The sequence below is a fragment of the Rhynchophorus ferrugineus genome, unplaced genomic scaffold (assembly GCF_030347505.1).
Source record: "Rhynchophorus ferrugineus isolate W39M unplaced genomic scaffold, kcgeb_rfMv2 rfM4, whole genome shotgun sequence".
In the NCBI taxonomy this organism is placed as follows: Eukaryota; Metazoa; Arthropoda; class Insecta; order Coleoptera; family Curculionidae; genus Rhynchophorus; species Rhynchophorus ferrugineus.
In genome coordinates, this window is record NW_027472583.1 from 11,359,121 (window position 1) to 11,379,410 (window position 20,290).

General features: G+C 34.0%; 1 protein-coding gene across 6 annotated transcripts in view; it reads right to left on the reverse strand.

Moving 5' to 3' along the window:
• Positions 1-2,396: 2,396 nt before the first annotated feature.
• Positions 2,397-20,290, reverse strand: part of hth (Meis homeobox homothorax) — a 273,708-nt gene continuing 255,814 nt past the window's right edge. For 4 of the 6 annotated variants that reach the window (XM_076402447.1, XM_076402445.1, XM_076402446.1 and 1 more), the window contains 3 exons: positions 10,916-10,974; positions 5,251-5,412; positions 2,397-4,813 (listed from right to left, as the gene is read on the reverse strand). In XM_076402447.1, coding sequence (XP_076258562.1) covers positions 5,252-5,412; positions 10,916-10,974 — 220 coding nt within the window. In that variant the 3' untranslated portion in view covers positions 2,397-4,813; position 5,251. The remainder of the gene's footprint in view (positions 4,814-5,250; positions 5,413-10,915; positions 10,975-20,290) is intronic. The other 2 variants (XM_076402449.1, XM_076402448.1) reach the window with 1 other exon arrangement.

Genomic DNA, 20,290 nt, shown 5'->3' on the forward strand with positions numbered 1-20,290 from the left:
ACGCTTAGTCGCTTCAAGAACTCTAACAGATAATTATTTGAGTTATTGACTTCTCAACAGTATATAATAGAACTCAAGGAATATCGAATAGACATTTTAATTAAAAAATAATAATACCTGTTGTATTAACGGCAAAAAGGAAGGAATAATCGTTAATTACAAATCAATAACCAAATATTTTTAATAATTCTGGATAACAAAACAACTTTGTTCCATTTCCAGTTTTGTTTTCATTCTTTATCAAAAAAAAAGGTAAAAGGTAAAATAAAAACACATTTTAAGTACATTTCTTTTATTTTAAACTAATAATCTATTTCTTTTAAACGATGATCAAATTGAATAAATTACTTCATTCGCCATCACCCAAGTGAACTTGAGGTATAGAAAAAAAAAAACTAACCGTTACAGGAAGAAAATATAAACATATTGAGGGGAGCTGAGTATCTTGACAAATAAACTTGTTGAAAATTGCTTAAGTTTGTTGTGTTTATATGTTGATTTCTAAAAAGCATGAAAATAGTTTTTATTTCTCTAACGTAGCATTCAAATACCATTACTACAAAATAAAGGCTAGTGATAGAAATTACTAATTTCTTAGCATTGTTTAATAAGCAGTGATACAAAAAAACTAAAAATTTATAGTTTATATTACCACTATCAGATAATATCCAAAAAGCATATGTATAGATATAAGAACCATATCGGAATAAGTAATAACGTACAGCTGACAAATTTTTAAGGCATTTATTGAGAAAAATATACATTAATCAAAATATTTTAAATCGTTTTCATTCAACAATCTATTCTATTTCGCACTTTCGAAACAAGTAACAGAAGGCGCTATGCCTGGTGAGTACGCCTAGGTGTGGCAGAACTTCTCATTCGAGTTGTTACAGTGTATCTGGATATTTCTGACCTTTTTAAGGAAGACTCAATGTCTTAGGTCATGAATATTCTCTTCAGTATGGATGCGGATGGCTTCCCTGCATTTACATTTTGCGCTTAAGATTGTTGTAGTAGATCTACTTTTCATCGTTAGCCACAATACACCATTCTTCCTTTTTGCTAGCAAGCAATAAAACTGCGATATTGAAAAGGTTTAAAAAGACATTTTGTACTTTTGGGATCTTTCCCATTGCATATAAAAGTTTGGAAACAGTTGCTTCATCAAATGGCAGCTGGTTATTTGTCCAGCGTGCCTTGCAATTCATTGTCTTCCGATTTTTTTGTTCCTTCAGGCCCTTTTTTGTCAGAGACATCAAAATCGCTACTTTTAAATCAATTAAATCAAGACCAATAATTGGAATGAGGGATCACTATAAGTTTCTAAAGGTATTCTACGGGCTTCGGCAGTAGAATTCTTCAAATCAAACAACGAAAGTAACTTATATCTAGAAAGCAATTAATTAAGCGTTCAATGATTAGTGGCTGTAGGCACCAAATAACTGATAATATATGGAAAATACGGAGAATTTATACGGATAAATGTCAAAACCATCGAATTTAGTAGTTGATGACAGTAATACTTTGCATTTTCCCCAATAGATATCTGATCTGATAAAAACATATTATAATAAACACGAAAATAAGACGTTTTGTAAGAAATTAGTGGTTTATTCGGAAAGCTAAGGTTGTGATTATTAATAACAAGATTTTTTTTGTTGTCCTTGAATTAATAAAAATATTAACAAAAACGAAATGTGCCGGCTTTACTGGCGCAGTGGTAAAAGCGATAGGAGGGTTCACCTACTGGTCCGGTAGTCCGGGTTCGAATCCTGCTGGAGCATGATCGTAAATTTATGTTTGTGATTATTTAATATTTTAGATTGTCCTAGGCAATGGTGTAAAATCCGACAAGGAAAATGATTCCAGTAACCAGGCTGGGTACGACCGGATGTCTTCTGGGATGATTTATAAGTTGATCAGTCGCCAGTCGGTAGGCTTAATGCCGAGGACCGTGGTTCGGAGGCCACGTTAAAAAGTCTGTCCAGATAAACCCTCGTTGGTAAAAAGCAGACTTTAAAAAATAAAAAACTACTGTTGCGATAGCTGCGGGTTCGAATCCTGCTGGGGCATGGTCGTAAATGTATGTTTGTGATTGCTTAAAATTTGTGAATGTTCTAGGCAAGAGTGTAAAATCCGACAGTAACCAGGCTGGGTAAGATCGGAAGTCTTCTGGAATGATTTCTAAAGTTGGTCATTCGCCAGTCGGTAGGCTTAACGCTGAGGGCCGTGGTTCTGAGCCCACGTTAAACTATAAGCCCAGTCCAGATAAACCCATAGTTGGTAAAAAAATACTTTAAAATATATATTTAAGTAAAAAAAACTAAAAAAAAACGAAATGTTAGTAATAATTTAAAAAATGGGGAAGGTGAATGAAGGAAATAAAAACACAGTTTAAGTACACAAGATGTAGCATTTAATGCTCACGTTTCAAAAAAAAAACACTATACAGAGGACACGACGTTACCAAATAATCTTGAGGTATCTTGTCCAATAATCATCGTCAATAATATTAATATATATTTTTCATTAAAAAGCAGAACACAATAAAGAATCCTTTCATACATTATTAATAAACATCGAGGTACGATATCTTTCTTCTCATTGATCTGTATTGATTTTTTTCACATTTTTCTTAAGTTTCTCGTATACATTGGATAAGGCGTTAATGATTCGTGGTGGAAATCACTTAAAAGGAACAGCCAACAATTTTTCTTCATCGGAGGTAAATTGTATGTACAATAAAAAATTACACAAAAAATATTTCGTTAATCAATTAATTAATAAAAAAAAAACAGGTCCTGTGAATTTGGCGGGGGTCAGTCCGGCCGACAGCCTAAGGTCCGAGGGGGGGGCCTTTTATTTTTGTATACTAATAGTCTAAGCATAAATACTTATTACACTATATACAATACAACAGAGTATATTAAATCAAAAACTATATACTTAATAGTTTTTCTTAATAAATTTGTGTAAAATGGTATACACAATTACCCCTGCCAAATTCAGTCGCTAAGGTAACGTACTTTTTAATATATAAAATATTACACCAAAACAATAGTACAAAGTAAGGCGGGGGTATTTATTTGTGGGTCTCGGGGAGGGGTGGGGGGAAGAGGACGAGGACGATTCACTTCGTATTTGCGTCATATCTTCTGATCCGTCGTTGTAGCAAACAATGACCATCAGAAAACGATCTATTTCTCACTGTACGAAGAGGAAAAGCGTCGAGGTGGCGAGAAGGCTTACCCCCCTCAACATCGCAAAGCCAAAACGGTACATTTGTGTACGGTAAAAAAAATTAATAATTACAATAATAACCTATAGCATCACTAGACTCGTATACATAGTGTATGGCTTCGAGCGTTGAACGGGGAGGAAGCCCGGGGGATCAGGGGGGACGGTTGGTTTGTTGGTATTGGGTCTCCGACTCGAAACGCCCGAATAGGGTAACAATAACAACAGGTCGCAGAGCTAGGACCATCGGGCGTTTCGAGCGTCTTCGATATGTACCTCCCCTTCAAGGGTTCAGGACACAAATAGGTAACATCAAAATCTTCAGGCAAGCGAAAGAACGATCAACGTTTTTTTTTTTCATTTTATTCCAATTAAAAAAAATAAACCAACAACTAGTAAAAATGTTCGTATATCTGGTTGCATGTTTTATGAACCACCTGAGGATTTTGCAATGTTCTGTATACTTATGTATATGATATAATAATGAGAATTTTATCGTCATTCTTCTTAGATGTGTGTATTTGTGTGTTAGTACCTATGTTTTAGGTTTTTTTACTTACGTATATCGTATAACATTACAGGGGACTTAAATCCCCTAGTCAAAAGATTTATTTTGACTGACTCGCATGGAATTCACTCTCATTTGTTATTCTACAGGTAATTACCAACAAACAGTGATAAATAATCAAAAATAATTGAAAAAATCTCAGAATTTAATAACAAGTTTCTATTTTAGTTACCAGTTCAGTTCATGGAACGTCATTTCCATGAAAGTCATCAAAACCATCGTTTGATTTTAAAAAGTCAATAGGCAGATTTCAAGGTCCATCTCGAAATAGCGAGAACAAATCACAACATTAACAACTAGAAAAAATTAAATCTGCACAACCTTGAAATATATGTTCAATGACACTAGTGCATATACAAGGTAAATATTTTAGCACCGACATAGAAAAGAAAACGAAAAAGAAAAACGAATTTATACATTGTTATAGCGAGAATGGAAAAGAAACAGATTGTTGTTTTTGATTTATATAAACATGAACAATCACTAAAATATCCCTCACACTAGTGTACACTACAAAAACTTGGAGTCGTGTGGAATGAGCTGCACTGGAAGGGGAGCAAACTGGGAGAACGGGGATGTATTTTTTTCTCGATTGTTTTGATGAGGGATGCTGCCAAAGGGTAACACATTAAGGAATCTAATCTATCATACCACATCACTGCTGCTGTAAATGTAATAAACAAATGTATATAATTTTATATATTCTGGCCACGTATTAATACCACATCGGGGTCTCAATGCCAGTCCACAATTTTAATCTTTCTCTATGTACAAGTAGTCAACACAATTGGATTTAATTTTAATACTTATTATTTTTGTACAAGTCCTGTTGGTTGCTGTGTAATTTTGCGTGTGAGACGTGTGTGTATGTATTTATACTCTCATGTTTAGTAAAATTATCTAGACACTGGAACACTACATTTACACTTTGTACAGAATAAAAATCACATTAAAAGTTGCATATTTCTATGTCCATTGTCGTTGTGACAGGTGAGTGAAGGGAACCTGGAACAAAAACATCTCTTTACTTCGTTGATTTCGATCACGTTCGTCTTTATTTTCAATAGTTCAATTACAATAACAAAACAGTTTACAATCATACATCCTAAAAATAATTAACAAGATACTTATTAGTGATGTTTAAAAATCGAAAGGGAGAAAAGAACAAGAGAGAACATAGGAAAAATTAAAACTTTTAGTAAAACTAAAGTATACAATGTAAACTTAAAATTAAAAAAACAAAAATTAAATACAAATATCTGAGAGCTACTAATCTGGCAATTCTAGCGTTATCAGTTACAATCAACTCTAATCTCTTCAATGGCTTATTCTACGTAGATCTTAACCGCACAATTTTCAAGCTCGGTTCGGAGCATATATTTTGATTAGATTACAAACAAAACGTAACAGTTCGTATTAGTTTGAGTGAGTTTCAGTCTTACCTCACAGATGATGGCCGTAGTATTCTGCTGGATAATGCGCGTACTGGTTGTGGAAAGCTGGTTCTCCTGGAGGTCTGTGTATCATTTGTTGCTCGCCCATCATGTAACCCATCGTGCCGTCGGGACTGTACGCTCCACTAGGACCTGCATGCGGAGAAAATACTATTAGTGGTGTTAGACGCTGTCCTTGGACACCAACCGTTAAAGCAGATAGTCTCGAGGACCAGGATTAGTTATGATTATTGTTAAATGTCAACAGTAAGCGTGTGAAAAAGTACTCAAATAGGAAAAAAAAACACCCTTTTGACACAAAAAGGTACAAAAAGAGAGATTGAAAATGATTCTCTACGATTTGAAAAACTTAGATTACTTTTTCACGCATCAAAATATTTTAATTGTGTTTCAATTTTTGTTAAATTAATTATAGATCTTTCATAACTGTCAAGTTACATTTTTTTAAGTGGTAGAGCAATGAATATATAGTCTATTCAAAGTTTTTTTTATACCTACGTCATCAAGGTGTTAAATATATTGCCTGCTGCAATTTATAAATTCGATTCAGAATCAGACGATATTTTCCTTTTCATTTTATTCTAGTTAAAAAGAGACACGATTCTGTCTGATTAGTTCGAACACGTAAACGAATGCGCCTGTCAAAGTCGTCCGGTTGTCAGACGAATGCAGAATTCTTGAAAGCAATAGTGATAAGAGGTTATAATTCTAACCTATAAACTATTATGAGTGTATAATTAACTATAGTTTTTAGATGTACTACAATGTTAAAATAAATTATATTTAACAACATTTTTGTTACTTTTTAACAAACTGAACTAAAGCCTGAGCTAAACTCTGAAGTTGATGCGGCAACATTGCGACGTTTTGACGTCACAAATTTAGATGACGTATATACAAAATAACTTTAAATAGACTGCATGTAAGGCATTTATATACGCGTAAAAATTAACAATCATTGTTTTGGTTCTATCGTAAAATATAATATGTTTTAAAAAAACAGCAGTGTAAATCGAAATAACATGTGTCGAAATTAATTCATAGCCTTTTACACTACGTTGGGTTAGGTTTAGCGAACCACCAATTGCAAATTGAATTATTGATGGGTTGAACTATCATAACTGTATGAAACCATAATTGCTAAAGTCATTGCTTCGATTATTTTTAGTACAACGATGCTTATTTAGATGTGTGAGAATCGAACTAAAATATTTAGGAACTAAATAGGAGACACCAAATTCAAATATATAGTATGGGAAGAACACATTTGTGTTTTAGTTCTATTTTTGTGAATAATTTTATTGGAATTTAAGATAAAACAAATTTTTTTTTAAACGTAAAATTAAAACGAATTATTATCAAAAACATTATGCTCTAACTTCTTCGTGGATCTCTTATGAAGACAAGAAGGGTTGCTCTTTGCATTTCAGATTAGATGAGTATAGACCAAATTGTGGAAAGAAATTGTGAATTGTAATAAACATCTGTATATCTATGAAACCTAACCTGTAGAGTTATAAGATCAACATTACAATCAGCAATTGTTTATCCCACATTACAATCTTTCAAAAAGAATTAGTGTTTAGTAGAATAATAATTAGGCGTTACTTGCTCTAGCGGATGAAAAAAACCAATAGGATTTCAACGAGCAAAAATGAAAAAAGAATAGATACGTATAATATGTATAATGTCCAATTATATACATTTAAGTCAATAACAATGGACACAGAAAATAAGTTACTATATTAAATAACATATTATAATAGAACCATAATTTTTAATTTCCCTCTATAATAAAAATATTTAGTTAAAATCTTATTTTTCGTTTTTTTTTTAATTTTAAGCTTTTTATCTCAAAAGAACGAGGTAGCTTTCGGTGCTATCCATGAATCGGCCAACTTTTTAGTATCTTGGTTATAAGTTAAGCGGTGCTCAGACAGGTCACGTCTCATATGTCGAAACAAGTAGTAATCAGAAGAAGCAAGGTCGGGAGAATTTGGCGGTTGGGATAGCACCTCACATTTTTTTAATGTTTCCAAGTATGTTTCCAGCGGTTTTGCAACATGCGGTCGAGCGTGGTTATGTTGCAGAATAACATTATTGTGTCGATAGTGATCTCCCTCCCCCATTGAAATTTTCATCGAGTAATGCTTTCAAATTCTATTTGGCTATCCAGAACGCTCTTTGTTCTGGATGTCAACATCACCACTTTTAAAATGTTTGAATCAGTAGTTCCATGTTGAAATCGATGGAGCATGGTTGCCAATAAGCTTTACACAGTATTCGATAACTTTTAGCCGCCTTTTTCCTCGAATTGTAAAGATTGAGATAAAGATAGAGAATTGTTGAAGTAAAAAAGTAAAACTTGTCGCACTGGAAAAATGTTTTATTCACACAACGACCAAATGACGCATACTGAAACTGCACCATGAAGTTGGTGACAAATGTACCCACCTGTACCATGACACGGCCCACCTGACAGAAATTTGATGAATTTGAGAGATGATTTGAAAGATGAATTGAGAAATTTGAACAGATTAGAGCTCTTTTAACGGGCGATTTTGAATTTTAAATAAACATATAATAACTCTGGTCGTATTAATTAAGATAATTTGAAAAATCCATTTCGAATAGTTTATTGTGTGGGTCTATCAACACCGGCTACATAAATAGAGAAGATAACCATTCGTAATTTCGATTCAATGGGAGCCGAACACAAAAACGCCCCGCCATCCCATCGTCCCTTTCTGGTTTTTATCAATTTTTGCAAAAAAATAAAATTATCAAGAAAATATACGACCAGAACGGGCTACCCGCCCGCCCGCTTTTTCCAGCTTTCCCGACGAAAATTCCATCGAATTCATCCGTAGGAGCGACCGTCTCTTCGCCCCCGACTCCCCTCCGCCCCTCGGGCCCCGTCTTCTTCGGGGGCGGCTGTCAAACGGCCGATTGTGTGCCACACGTGATGGATCGGTCCGTGAGGGTCAACGGCTGCCGCCATTTCTCTTCTGCCTGTCTTCGGCAGGAATGGGAAAACCGGGCCTTTACCGAATCGATAAAAGAAGAACGACAAACGGGCCAGAGCGAGAGCGAGCGACAAGGAGCGAGAGGACGAATCAGAATTTCCCGGACTCCCATATATAGTACACAACTTTTCACTTATGGGTCGCTATCGAAACGGTGGTATCGCCGCAGAGAAAATGAGAAATGTAAAGAGTACAACCCGAGGAAAAAAAAAACGAACAACCAACGGTATCAACGGAGGCCGCGGCCGTAAGAGTTTTTGAGACTCTAATGGGAATATCTCGATCCGTTATGGGCGAAACGATAAGATGGACGCGCGACGAGATTCATGGGTTACATTAGCGGATGGATCTTGGGCGAGTCTTTCCGAGATACTCGATGGCGTAAAGTTTAAGTTTGATTCCTTGTACCTTTGATGCGAGCACGATAACGCTAATCATTGTATTTCTTCAAGCCTCGTTATTTGTACGAGTCGACACAATCGTCATTTAAAATACAAGACGCTATAAAAAAATTAGTTTATCTCCGGCGGTAATGCCCTTAGCTGTGCTCTTGTCGGATGAGTCAATTACTGAACTCGAATTGTGAATTAAGAAACGTGAATCTATAATTTTTAGATTTTGCAATTAAAGTTATGAGAAACTAACATAAGACAAAACAGGAAAGTAGCACAATATATTAATAGCACACAATATAGGGCAGTGATTACATCAGAATATATAGAGAAAATCGGTAGAATTTTAGAAAAAAATTACATAGACAATAATCGAAGAAAATAAGGAGAAATATGGTGATATCAAAATCATTTGACAAGTGTAAGATGGAAACAACAACTGAACGTAAAAACTTTCGTTCTTTTCTTTAAGGTATTTTACTCTCTATGAGAGTAAAATACACTTCTTGGTGGATTAGACCTCCAGGGGATATTACTATTTTTTTATGTGGGGCTAAAACTCTACCTCATAGGTGTTGTAGAAAAGTTTTATGCAAATATAGTAAAATAACCCTACACTACAAACTATTGTGGCTGTATAATTAACTGTAGTTTAAGTCATTTGATCTACATATATTTGATGTACTATAAAGTAAAAAAACTTTGATAGCATTATTTTTGTTTCATTATTTTATTTACATTACTATTTATTATATGTCAGAGTCAAAATAAACGGTCATTTGCTGTTTTATTGTATGGGCTATAACGAATTTGTCTTTAAAAACATGCCATTTACAATGGATAGTTAATATTTACTTGGTTAAAGTATTGGCCATATCATTCCAAATATTTGGTCCATCTCTCAGAATACTTATGGATACCATTCCAAAAGAACAGTTTCTTCTTTGAGCCAAACAATTGATTGATTATTTTATTGATATTGAGAGGTGCTGTTCTGCAAGCGCGTGACCCATCAAAGCGAAAAGGTGGTAATATTACTATCCAAGTAATTTCAACACTTTTTTGACTGGTTTTGCTGTATGAGACCTCTCATGCCTTTAGTATATTGTGGACAATTTTCCACAATACACTCTGTGTCTGTATCTAATGGGACCAGCTTGTCTTGTGACCAAAACGATTTGGCCTTGCAGTTGATGGGCTCGCTTGTCTAGGCGATAACCACAATTTGTTTTACTTGGGATTTTCGAAAAAAATCTATTTTTCTTTACTCTTTAATATTAGATGTAGAAATCACATGCTTCCATATCTCTGAATTAGCATTTTAATAGCCGGTTTTTCGATTTTCTAATGACCTGTCATTCATTCACCACATGTAGTACCTATCTCCCCATCTGTTGGATCTTTTTCATCTCTGTTAACATTCAACTTTTCTGCCAATTAGAGAGTTTGTTCATCCAATAGGTCTGCCAGAACGTTCTTCATCTCGAACACATTTGAAATGAATCACCGTCCATATGGTCGAGTCATGCACACATTTTGAAGTTAATGTCAGTAGAATAAAATGGCATATGTATAACTTGTTAAAAAACCTGGAAAGTAATTACCGATACACTTGGTATTTTGATTTAGCAACATTTACGTAATCATTTTAATAGATATTCTGATTGCAATAAACTATTGCAGTCTGAATGTTTGATAATTTTCAGCACCTTTATTTTTCGAAAGAACATTTTTGTTTCATAAATATTCTGACTGACGCTTGATCTAACTAATTATTCCCTCACAAATAGCTTTTTATCTTGCACATAAAGCATTATGATGAGCGACCATATATTGTAAAATCCTTCGAAGACCTTTTGACTACAAAACATATGACAATATGAGTTAAACCTTTATGATTATGAGTTACTAATAAAATTTTAAATAAAACCTTTTAAAAATGTTATGGGACAAGGTTTCATCGTTATTTAAGATAAAACACAAAGAGATAGCCGGTATTGTTCGTTATCCTACGACGTTTCTTCCCAACCAATAAGTTAATAATCGAGATAGGATCAGACAACAAGGTGATTTCTTTCCTTTATGTTCGGTGATAACTCGAATACAAATCATCGTTAACGGTGATGATCACGAATACTTTTTCAAACGACTATCAACACAAACGTATCGCTCGTCGAAATTACGAAGATCACTACTAAGAGATAAGGGACTTGATTGGTTTTCGTAAAAACTTACCTGCTCTATTCGATTGGTCGATCATTGGCTGTACTATTCTTCTTCGTGCGTTGATGAACCTGTAACAAAGACGAAATATTGAAATGATTTCGAATCGGTGAAAATACGTAATACGAGGAAAACCGGAATCGTTTCGGGAATGGACGGTGAAATTCGGGTTTTTTTCGGTCGGTTCATTGGGTCCATTTTCCGAAACGGTAAAAAAGAGTTTCGTATTATACGGTTGTTTATGCAGGCAATTTTCCAGCTGTTCGGCGAGAATATAGTGTCATTCAGTGTAGATGCATTCTCACTATTATTGTTCCATTTTTAAAGATAAAATATTGCGGTAGTTTTGGGTCATTACAAATTTATTTACTTTAAAGTTATTTTAAAAATATATTATAATTGTTGGTTTTCGTTATACAGTCGGCTCTAATAAGGCATTAGCACAAAATTGAGCATTGGCAGAAATTTAATTATTACCTTTGTATATTCGCCCCTTGCTTGAAAGGGAATTTTCTGGTGTTTTCTGGCATATAGAACCTATATCATCAAGTACAACATATACGAAAGAAATGAGACTATATTGAAGAAACATTTCCTACTTCTTCTGTGATTAAATTCAAATATGGAGAGTCAATATTCTTAATGATTTGTGATGTTTTGAATGATTTCTAGTAGTTTTACGACTAGTAGGTTGACCAATAACTTTTGCACTAGATAAAATATGACATTAGATTCGATAGTTTATTTTTTGTTTCTAATAATAACCATATAACGTTTGATTTCAACTTTCCAAGTGAATTGGCGCTTTACTTAAAAGGTCACTTAATATTTAAGTTTTATAAACTTGGTTTGTTACAATTACACTAATTCGTCACACGTCAAAACATCTTAGCTATAAATCTTAATGATATCCTTGATGATGCTAATGCTTTTTGACTAATATTGGGATTCAATAAATTTTGTACTAGATAATGTTTGACAATATTAGATGATGATAACTCGGTAAAGTTTTGATTTAGCCCAAATAAAGTGAAATTATTGTAAATATGAAAAATGATCTACCGCTATTAATAATAAACAACTGAACTGGCGTTTTATTCTGCCTATTCAAAATAATGCATTTTAAAGTAATAAATATCATCAATTCTATGTTAGATGTTATTATTTGATGCAAAATCTCTTGTTATTTAATTATCAATATAAACCGTATCACCCATAATACGTTAATATAAACTTGAAATAATTTTAACCAATAGATCTTGCTGATCATAATATTTGCAAGAACAGAAAAACTTCAAAATATAAGAATAGTAATTAAAAAAAAAGAAGAAATAACTGTGCCAAATATTAAGCATATGGCTTTAATATAATATAAAATTTCTCTAATGCTTGTTCGTATTCGTCAGACAGAAACAGGATATTTTTAAGTTCATCTCTTTTTCATTTTATTTTTCAACCTGACTGAAAAAATCAGCCAAGAAGGAAACATTCCTGAACTTTTGGAACGATGATAAAAATTCAAGTGTTTTTGACGAGTAAATCCAAAATTCATCTAAACGCATCATCTGTAACATTTATTCTGTAGAAAGTTTATTCACTTCAGAGTAGTCCCCATTATAATCTGAAGACAGCGTTTCTTCTAATTCCCAAAATTTTTTTAAGCTCCTTTCGGATTAGCCTTGAGTTTGAGTTAGACGATGATTTAAGTTTTTAAAAAATAATAAGAAAAGAAACATTATTTTATTGATTTCATGCATTCATTGACTGTAAATCTGCTAGTATCAACTCTCGTAATTTTCAACGTCTTAAGAGCTATTTTGCCCTTATATCTCATACAGTTCATAAGCATTTATTCTACTCTTATTAAAAAAATTATCGAAATACAATATTTTACAATAAAATATTTACGGCAAAAATAGTATCACTTACTTAATAACCAAAATAATCATAAATTGTAGAAAAATCTGATCAGCTATTGCCGGCGAGAAAAAAGAAGAAGAAATTAGAAAAACAGTTTTTTATGCGAGAATCCGAGGAGAATTTGAAAAAACCTCTCGGAATTTGGGTTTCTAAAATAAAACGACAGATCCCAAACGAAAATAGGCATCTCAGCCGCTATTCGGATGTTTAGAAAACCGAAAACGTCGCCCCCTTATCTCGGACCGGAGATCAGAAGACTGTCGAGGCGGAATGGTAAAAACAAGCATCGATTTATAAGATTATTTTTATACCGATGCCGCTCCTAATTAATGGTAATGGACGCGGAGGCAATTATCCAAAAAGTCAATACGGCAGACGTGTACGGAATAGTCGGAATTCCCCGGGATGTGGAAAAATCATTTGAATAACTGGGGAAAAAAAGCGCGCCGAGGAGAGATAGAAGGCGAAGACATCCGTCGCTGGAATCCGAGGAGATCGGCCGTTCCGGACGATGACAAGTACAAAACGCGCCAGAGCACAGCCGTAACAAGCTCCGACGGTGAATGGAATGCGACGAGAGAGGGTCTTTGAGAAGAAAAAAAAGACCCGCGCGGTATGCGGCGATCATAGTTACGATTGCGCCTCTACGAATTTCCGACCTTACGGGCGCATTCCCTACAAATAAGTTCGAATGAATTTAGAACGATGAAATAACCGGCCTAATAGAGCCATAAGGCGTTTATCGCTCGGCCGGAGACTTATCTGACGTTGATAGAGTACAGAAATGTACAAGAAACAAAAGCGGGAACCGTTCGCGGATATACTTTTTTTATTATTATCATTTAATTATTACGTTATCCGACTAACCTACAATTTGTCTTTATGAAAACTTAAATCTAGGTATATAATTAGGAGGACCCATAGGCCCTATCTCAGTCTCTGGTGAAATAATGGTTATACATGTCACTGCCGTATTTTTTATTATATGCACATCACTACACAACACTACACAAGATCAGATGGTTTGATTCTTTTGAGTCTGTGTCCTGTTCTGGTGGTATCCAAAAGCTCCTAAATCAATATTCTCATGAGAATGAAGTCTTTCCTCATGCCCCCTTGCTTGATTTCTTGACTCACTGTGGGTATCTGAAGGTGTCGATATAGGTAATCAGTAATATAATATTTGGGTACGCCCGCAATACCTCTCAGGCCTTTGTTCTGAAAAAATTGTATTTTCTTTATATTACTCTTTGTAGAACATCCCCATAATTTAACTCCGTATGTCCATATACGTTTCAGTATTTGCTTATGTAATAGCTATTTATTATGTACTGATAATTGTGATTTTCTTCCAATTGGCCAGTACATTTTCTTATATTTCAATTCCAGTTCTTTTTTTTCTACTTTATATGTTCCTTCCAGCGAAGTTTTGCATCAAGATTCATTCCGAGATATTTAGCGTTGTTGCTATATAGAATGATAGTATTATTTAAAGTTATTAGTGTTTGTAAGGTCTGATTGTAGGTGAACTGCACATGCACAGATTTACTTTCTTTAATTTTTATTTTCCAAGCCTGTGTCAATTATTTATATTGTCACTTGCCTGTTGTAATTTTCATGAGGCTTCTCCACTATTGTCTCCCACAGCTATAATCGTAGTATCATTAGCAAATGTAGCAATCCTAATATTGCCTATTTGTGGTATATCACAAGTGTAGAATAGATAAAGCATTGGCCCCAGTACATTTCCTTGTGGTACACCTGCTTTAGCTTCTTTTATTTTAGAGTAAGCTTCTTCGTGTTTGACCCTAAACATTCTGGTTGTAATGTACGATTTTAATACTTCGATATGTTGTTTTGGTAACATTTTCTGCAGTTTATGAACAGGGCTTTCATACCAATTCTTATCGAAGGCTTGTGCTATATCCAAAAATATAGCTGACCATACTTTTTTAATTTCGTAGGCTTTTTCAATAACATCTGTTATTCTGTGGACATGTTGAATGTTTGTTAATAAACGCAAACTGGTGTGTTGGTATTACAGGATCACGGATATCACAATGCCATTATTACAAATTTGTACCAATCTCTCGTCACAGTCTGGCTACGAACTGGATATTGAATTTAATTAAAACGACAACAAAAAAATTAAGCTGGTGATACTATTTGGTAAATATTTTAAAACATGCTTAGTAGGTTAAGAAATTAAAAAAAATAGTTAGTCATTCCAATAAAATACCCAAGGCATGTCCTAGATGACGTCCAATATAACATATTGTTAAATGCAATTACAATGTATTGTATAGTCCTTATCCTACTTACAACAGATTCATCGAGATATAATCTTTATGCTTTATTTCATTATGTGTACTATTTTGATAACAAAATTTCATTCAAATTATTTGATCCATGATTTAAAAAAACTGAAAAATCGCTAACAATATCGAATAAAATAACTAACTCTCATTTATAGATATTTTCTCGATATGCTTTTTCTTCTCTAGACAATATTTGGAAATTCCTTTTTGATTGGTTATATTTTGAACTATATTTGTTTTATGTATATATGAAGAACTGTATTTATGATGTATATGATTGTATATATGAACAACTAATTTTATTTTCATCAAAATATGCAGTTGTTATAACCCCAGTTGATGTTTTAATAAACGAACCAAGACAAAATTATGTGTAATCTTAAAAGAAAAACAAAAAGCCCATTACTATTTACATTTCAATGCAGACTATTATCGATAATTAAAATCGATAGCACAAAATATGGTTCATATATATAAAAGCGTTTCGCATCGTTAACATTTTATGGCGTGGAATAACTTTGAAGACCGTGTGTATAATTTGAATCGCTCGATAGACGATGATTTATTTTACTGTAAACGCTATTAGAGAAGAATTATCGGCTCTGTAGGACGTAAACAAGACATCGACGCTTCAATAGGATTCGAACAGCGGTACATTAAATATAGGAAGGCTCGTAGAACCCATAGATTGTGTTATTTCATTAAATAAAACCACAAACACCGTGAAATACATTAGCATCGCCAATAAAAATGTAATATAGTACAGTACAGTGTTACCTACCTAATAGTGCATGTGTACCTAAATACTAAATATGTATTTGTATTTCGATTACAGATTTTAATTACAAGAAATTCAAATATTGCCCAAGCCTGCCACCACGCAATCCGGACTTGTGATCTCTTGATTTTTTTGTGATGTAAATAGGTATAGTGAATAAAGTATAGTATAATAAAAAAAGTTAGCTACTATTAAATAATACAATCGTATATATTTAAACATGTTTAAACATTCCCTAGCATAGATCGCTTGACTTTTTTGTGATGTTTAAACATTGTACAGCATCACCCAGTATAATTACAAAAGAGAGAGCACCGGAATTCAAACGCAGGCCGTAACGATTTTCTCCGAGTTATAAAGATCCGTTGGTTGTGTGACGCCCGCGTGTATGCGTATGGATATTTTTCCCCATTTTCATCTTTTTCCAATTTGCGAAACGAGACTCTCGCCTCGTCTGCGAAGAGGGCCTTGGACCGGGTAAATTCGTTCGTTCCGCCTTGACACTGGAATTTCTTTATTTATTACCGTTGCCTTTCCTTCGAAGGGTATTGGTTATATTCTTGTCCCTTCGCCTCGATATATTCATGGAATCTATTATTAAAATACTCATTTTCTCGTCTGCTATGGCCCATCAACAAAGTATCCCCGGTAATTTCTGATAAATAACGAAAATTGTTTGGAATATCGTGGGAAATTCATCGATAATTCACCATGATCTAACGTGAATACAATAGAATATTATATAAGGTTTCTTAATATTTATGTAAGATTGGAATAATGACGATAACTGTATATTTTATGAATAACTAAAGATATAACAATTTAGTGTTTATAACAAAACAAAAACTAAACAATATCATAATTGTTGTTGTTATTTTTGTCAAAAAATTTAAATAATTTCGATAACAAATTGGTACAAAGTTTCAAAATTCTAAATTCATTTAAATTTCTATATAAAATATGGCCACGTTTCCTAAATCTGTTCAGTATGTTAGTTTATAGCTTTACTTCACTACTGTAGTAGATTTATTAATGTTAATCAGGTATTCACAGATAGTGATACTTTTATGTTTCATATATTTAAGAATCGAAAACACAGCAACAATGGGTGTAAAGAAATGAAAACAATTGAAATTTTGGTATAAACTTTTGTTGATAATATACTGATAACAGCTCTAGATCGCCTGTAGAAAACTCTTAGCAAATACACGGTACTAAAAGAATATAGTGTACAACGAAAGTTCTAGTAATAAGTCATACGAAATAAATATACAAGTTCAAAAACGAGGATAAAACAAGAAAATTCATTCATTCATATATGAAAACTCAAAATGGAAGGTAATGAAAATTATAATAATGAAATTCATTAATGAAAACGTGATACCAAATAAAATAAAAATGAGAAAACACAAAACCTGGTCCAAAATGTTTTCGGTATGCTAAGTTTAGACGTGGTGAAATGAGTACTGAAGACGGTGAACGCAGTGGACGCCCAAAAGAGGTTGTTACCGACGAAAACATTAAAAAAATCCACAAAATGATTTTGAATGACCGTAAATTGAAATTTAATGAAATAGCAGACACTTTAAAGATATCAACTTAACGTGTACGTCATATGATTCAGGAATATTTGGATACGAGAAAGTTCTGTACAAAGTGGGTGCCGCGCGAGTTCACTTTTTACCAAAAACAATGACGAGTCGATGATTCGGAGCAGTGTTTGAAGCGTAATATATAGCGAAGTCCAATCGACAGTCATCCGAGTGGACTGCACACGATGAACCCGCTCCAAAGCCTTGGAAAACGCAACAATCGGCTGACAAGGTATGGCGTCTGTATTTTGGGATGCGCATGGAAAAAGGAAGGACCATCAACAGTGACTATTACATAGCGTTATTGGACCGTTTGAAGGACGAAATCGCCGAAAAACCGCCGCATTTGAAGGAAAAGGAAGTGCTGCTTCACCAAGACAATGTACCGTGTCAAAAATCCATGAATTGGGCTTCGAATTGCTTCCTCATCCACCGTATTCTCCAGATCTGGCCTCCAGCGACAATTTCCTGTTCTCAGATCTCAAAAGAATGGTCGCTGGGAAGATATTTTCGTCGAATGAGGAGGTGATCGCCGAAACTGACGCCTATTTTGAAGCAAAGGACAAGTCGTACTACAAAAATGGTATCGAAAAGTTGGAGGGTCGCTATAGTCAGTGTATCACTCTTGAAGGGAATTATGTTGAATAAAAAAAACTAATTTTGCGAAAAAAAAGTGTTTTACTATGGTAGGCCGGGGACTTTTCAACTGACCTGTTATATCGGGATTTCGAAACAGGAAAGGGCATAAATTAATAAAAAACAATTCCTAACGTGCTCGGGAAGAAAAATCGATGGGATATGATTGAAGAAACCCCGATGGGATAAGATTCGTATGAATAATACAGGAAAATTGTATAATAGTCGTTGCGGGAAGTGGCATGCGAAGGTGCAGCCAGTGCGGGCAGGGGCGGAGAGGGGACGCGGGCCCTTTCGCCTCCCTAATGGATAGGGTAAATTGATCCTACAAAATTCCTAGTAATTTTGTTTATGTGCGGCAACGGCAGAGGTGCCCGGGGGGACGGCGGGGGTGCGGGAGTGGAGGGTGTTCGCTCGCGCTAAAGGGCGAGAGCCGGCAAAGCGGGCAACGGCGGTTGCCGTAATCGAAATACGACCGCAGAACTTTCAACTTAATTCCCATAAACAAACGTGTGCGGAACGGGCCCGCGCAAAAACAAATAGATTTATTTCGATACGATGCGAACGGTTCGCCGACGATAAAGTTCTTAAAGTCGGGACGCGTGAGCGGTGGAGGGGGACCGGACGGAGACGGGGGAAAAATGTTCGCCGCTCTTAAGGTGAAATAATAATAAAGAAGGAAAAAACACGGACCCCGCCGCGTAAATCTCCATCTAACGAAAGGAGAGTAGGAAAGGGAACGTTTGTTTCGTTTTTGAAGTTCGCGCGAGATGACCGCGTATATCTCGAACTTTATTGGCGGAACGTAGGGCGGCTCAAGTGGATGGATATTGTTAAGTGACGGGATACCCCCACCCCCGCTTATTATTTATACGGATTCGGGTCCAATCACTTTCTCAAGTATCGCCACATTTTGTACAGGCAGTAACTTGTTAAGAAATATTTGGGTTTCATTGATATTAACGAAGGCTAGAAAACATGAAAATTCTTCGTTGGTATCAATTTACCTACGCAATAATTCTATTTGATTTATTCTTCACTGCCTTATTATCATTTTATTAATCTACAAAAAACCATTGACATAAACTTATATATCACCATATTTTATATAGACTTCATAAACATATTTGGGCTTCATTAGAATTAAAATAACTCGTTGTTTTCTGTAAAGGACTATTTTACGTATTCCAAAAGGAATGTAGTTGTACTTAAATAACAGAAAATCAATGAAAAATCAGTAATTTATGGTCAATATTAATTAACAAAGTCGTATTTAATCTATTTTTCTACGAATTGTTATCAAAATTATAAAAAAACTTTTTTATCATTAAAAATCATCTTCATTTTTCTTATAACTTTTATCAGTATCACCACGTTTTCTACTGACCATAACTTAAGAAATATTTGGGATTCAATGATACTAAAGAAGACTAAAAAACATAAAAACACTGACTAAAAAACATAGAAACATTGACTAAAAAAACTTTTATTTCATTTATTTTCACTGCCTTATCATTTTATCAACTTACAAGGAAGCAGTTACATAAACTTATATGAAGATAATAATGAAGTAATAAGGTTTACAAAATGACAAATAACAAAGAAATTGTAATTTCGGTCCATTCGGAACTTCTTCATAACCGAAAATCAATGAATAATCAGTAATTTTTGGTCATTAGTAGTTAACAAAGTTGTATGTTGTATGTTTCAACGACTTGTTATCAAAATTACAAAAAAAAATATTTTTTATCACTTCAAATCATCTTAACATATTTATTTTAATTGAATGAATTGTACTGACACATTTAAATGAGATCTATTTTATATTAACAAAGCTTACAAAATGATAAACTGCATTAAAACTTACAAATTTGGTCCATTCAGCATTGTATCAAGTGTGACCATATTTTCTACAACCTCAATAGAGATATATGGGTCTCATTGGAATTAAAATCATATATATATATATATATATATATATATATATATATATATATATATATATATATATATTCAATAAAGCTAAAGTCTTGCTGACACGCTTAATAAATATCCTAATAAATCAATGAACTTAACAAAATTGAAAATTTAGTTTAGCAAAAATGTATTGCGACATTCATTGCCTGTTAGGCGGTACAAAGTT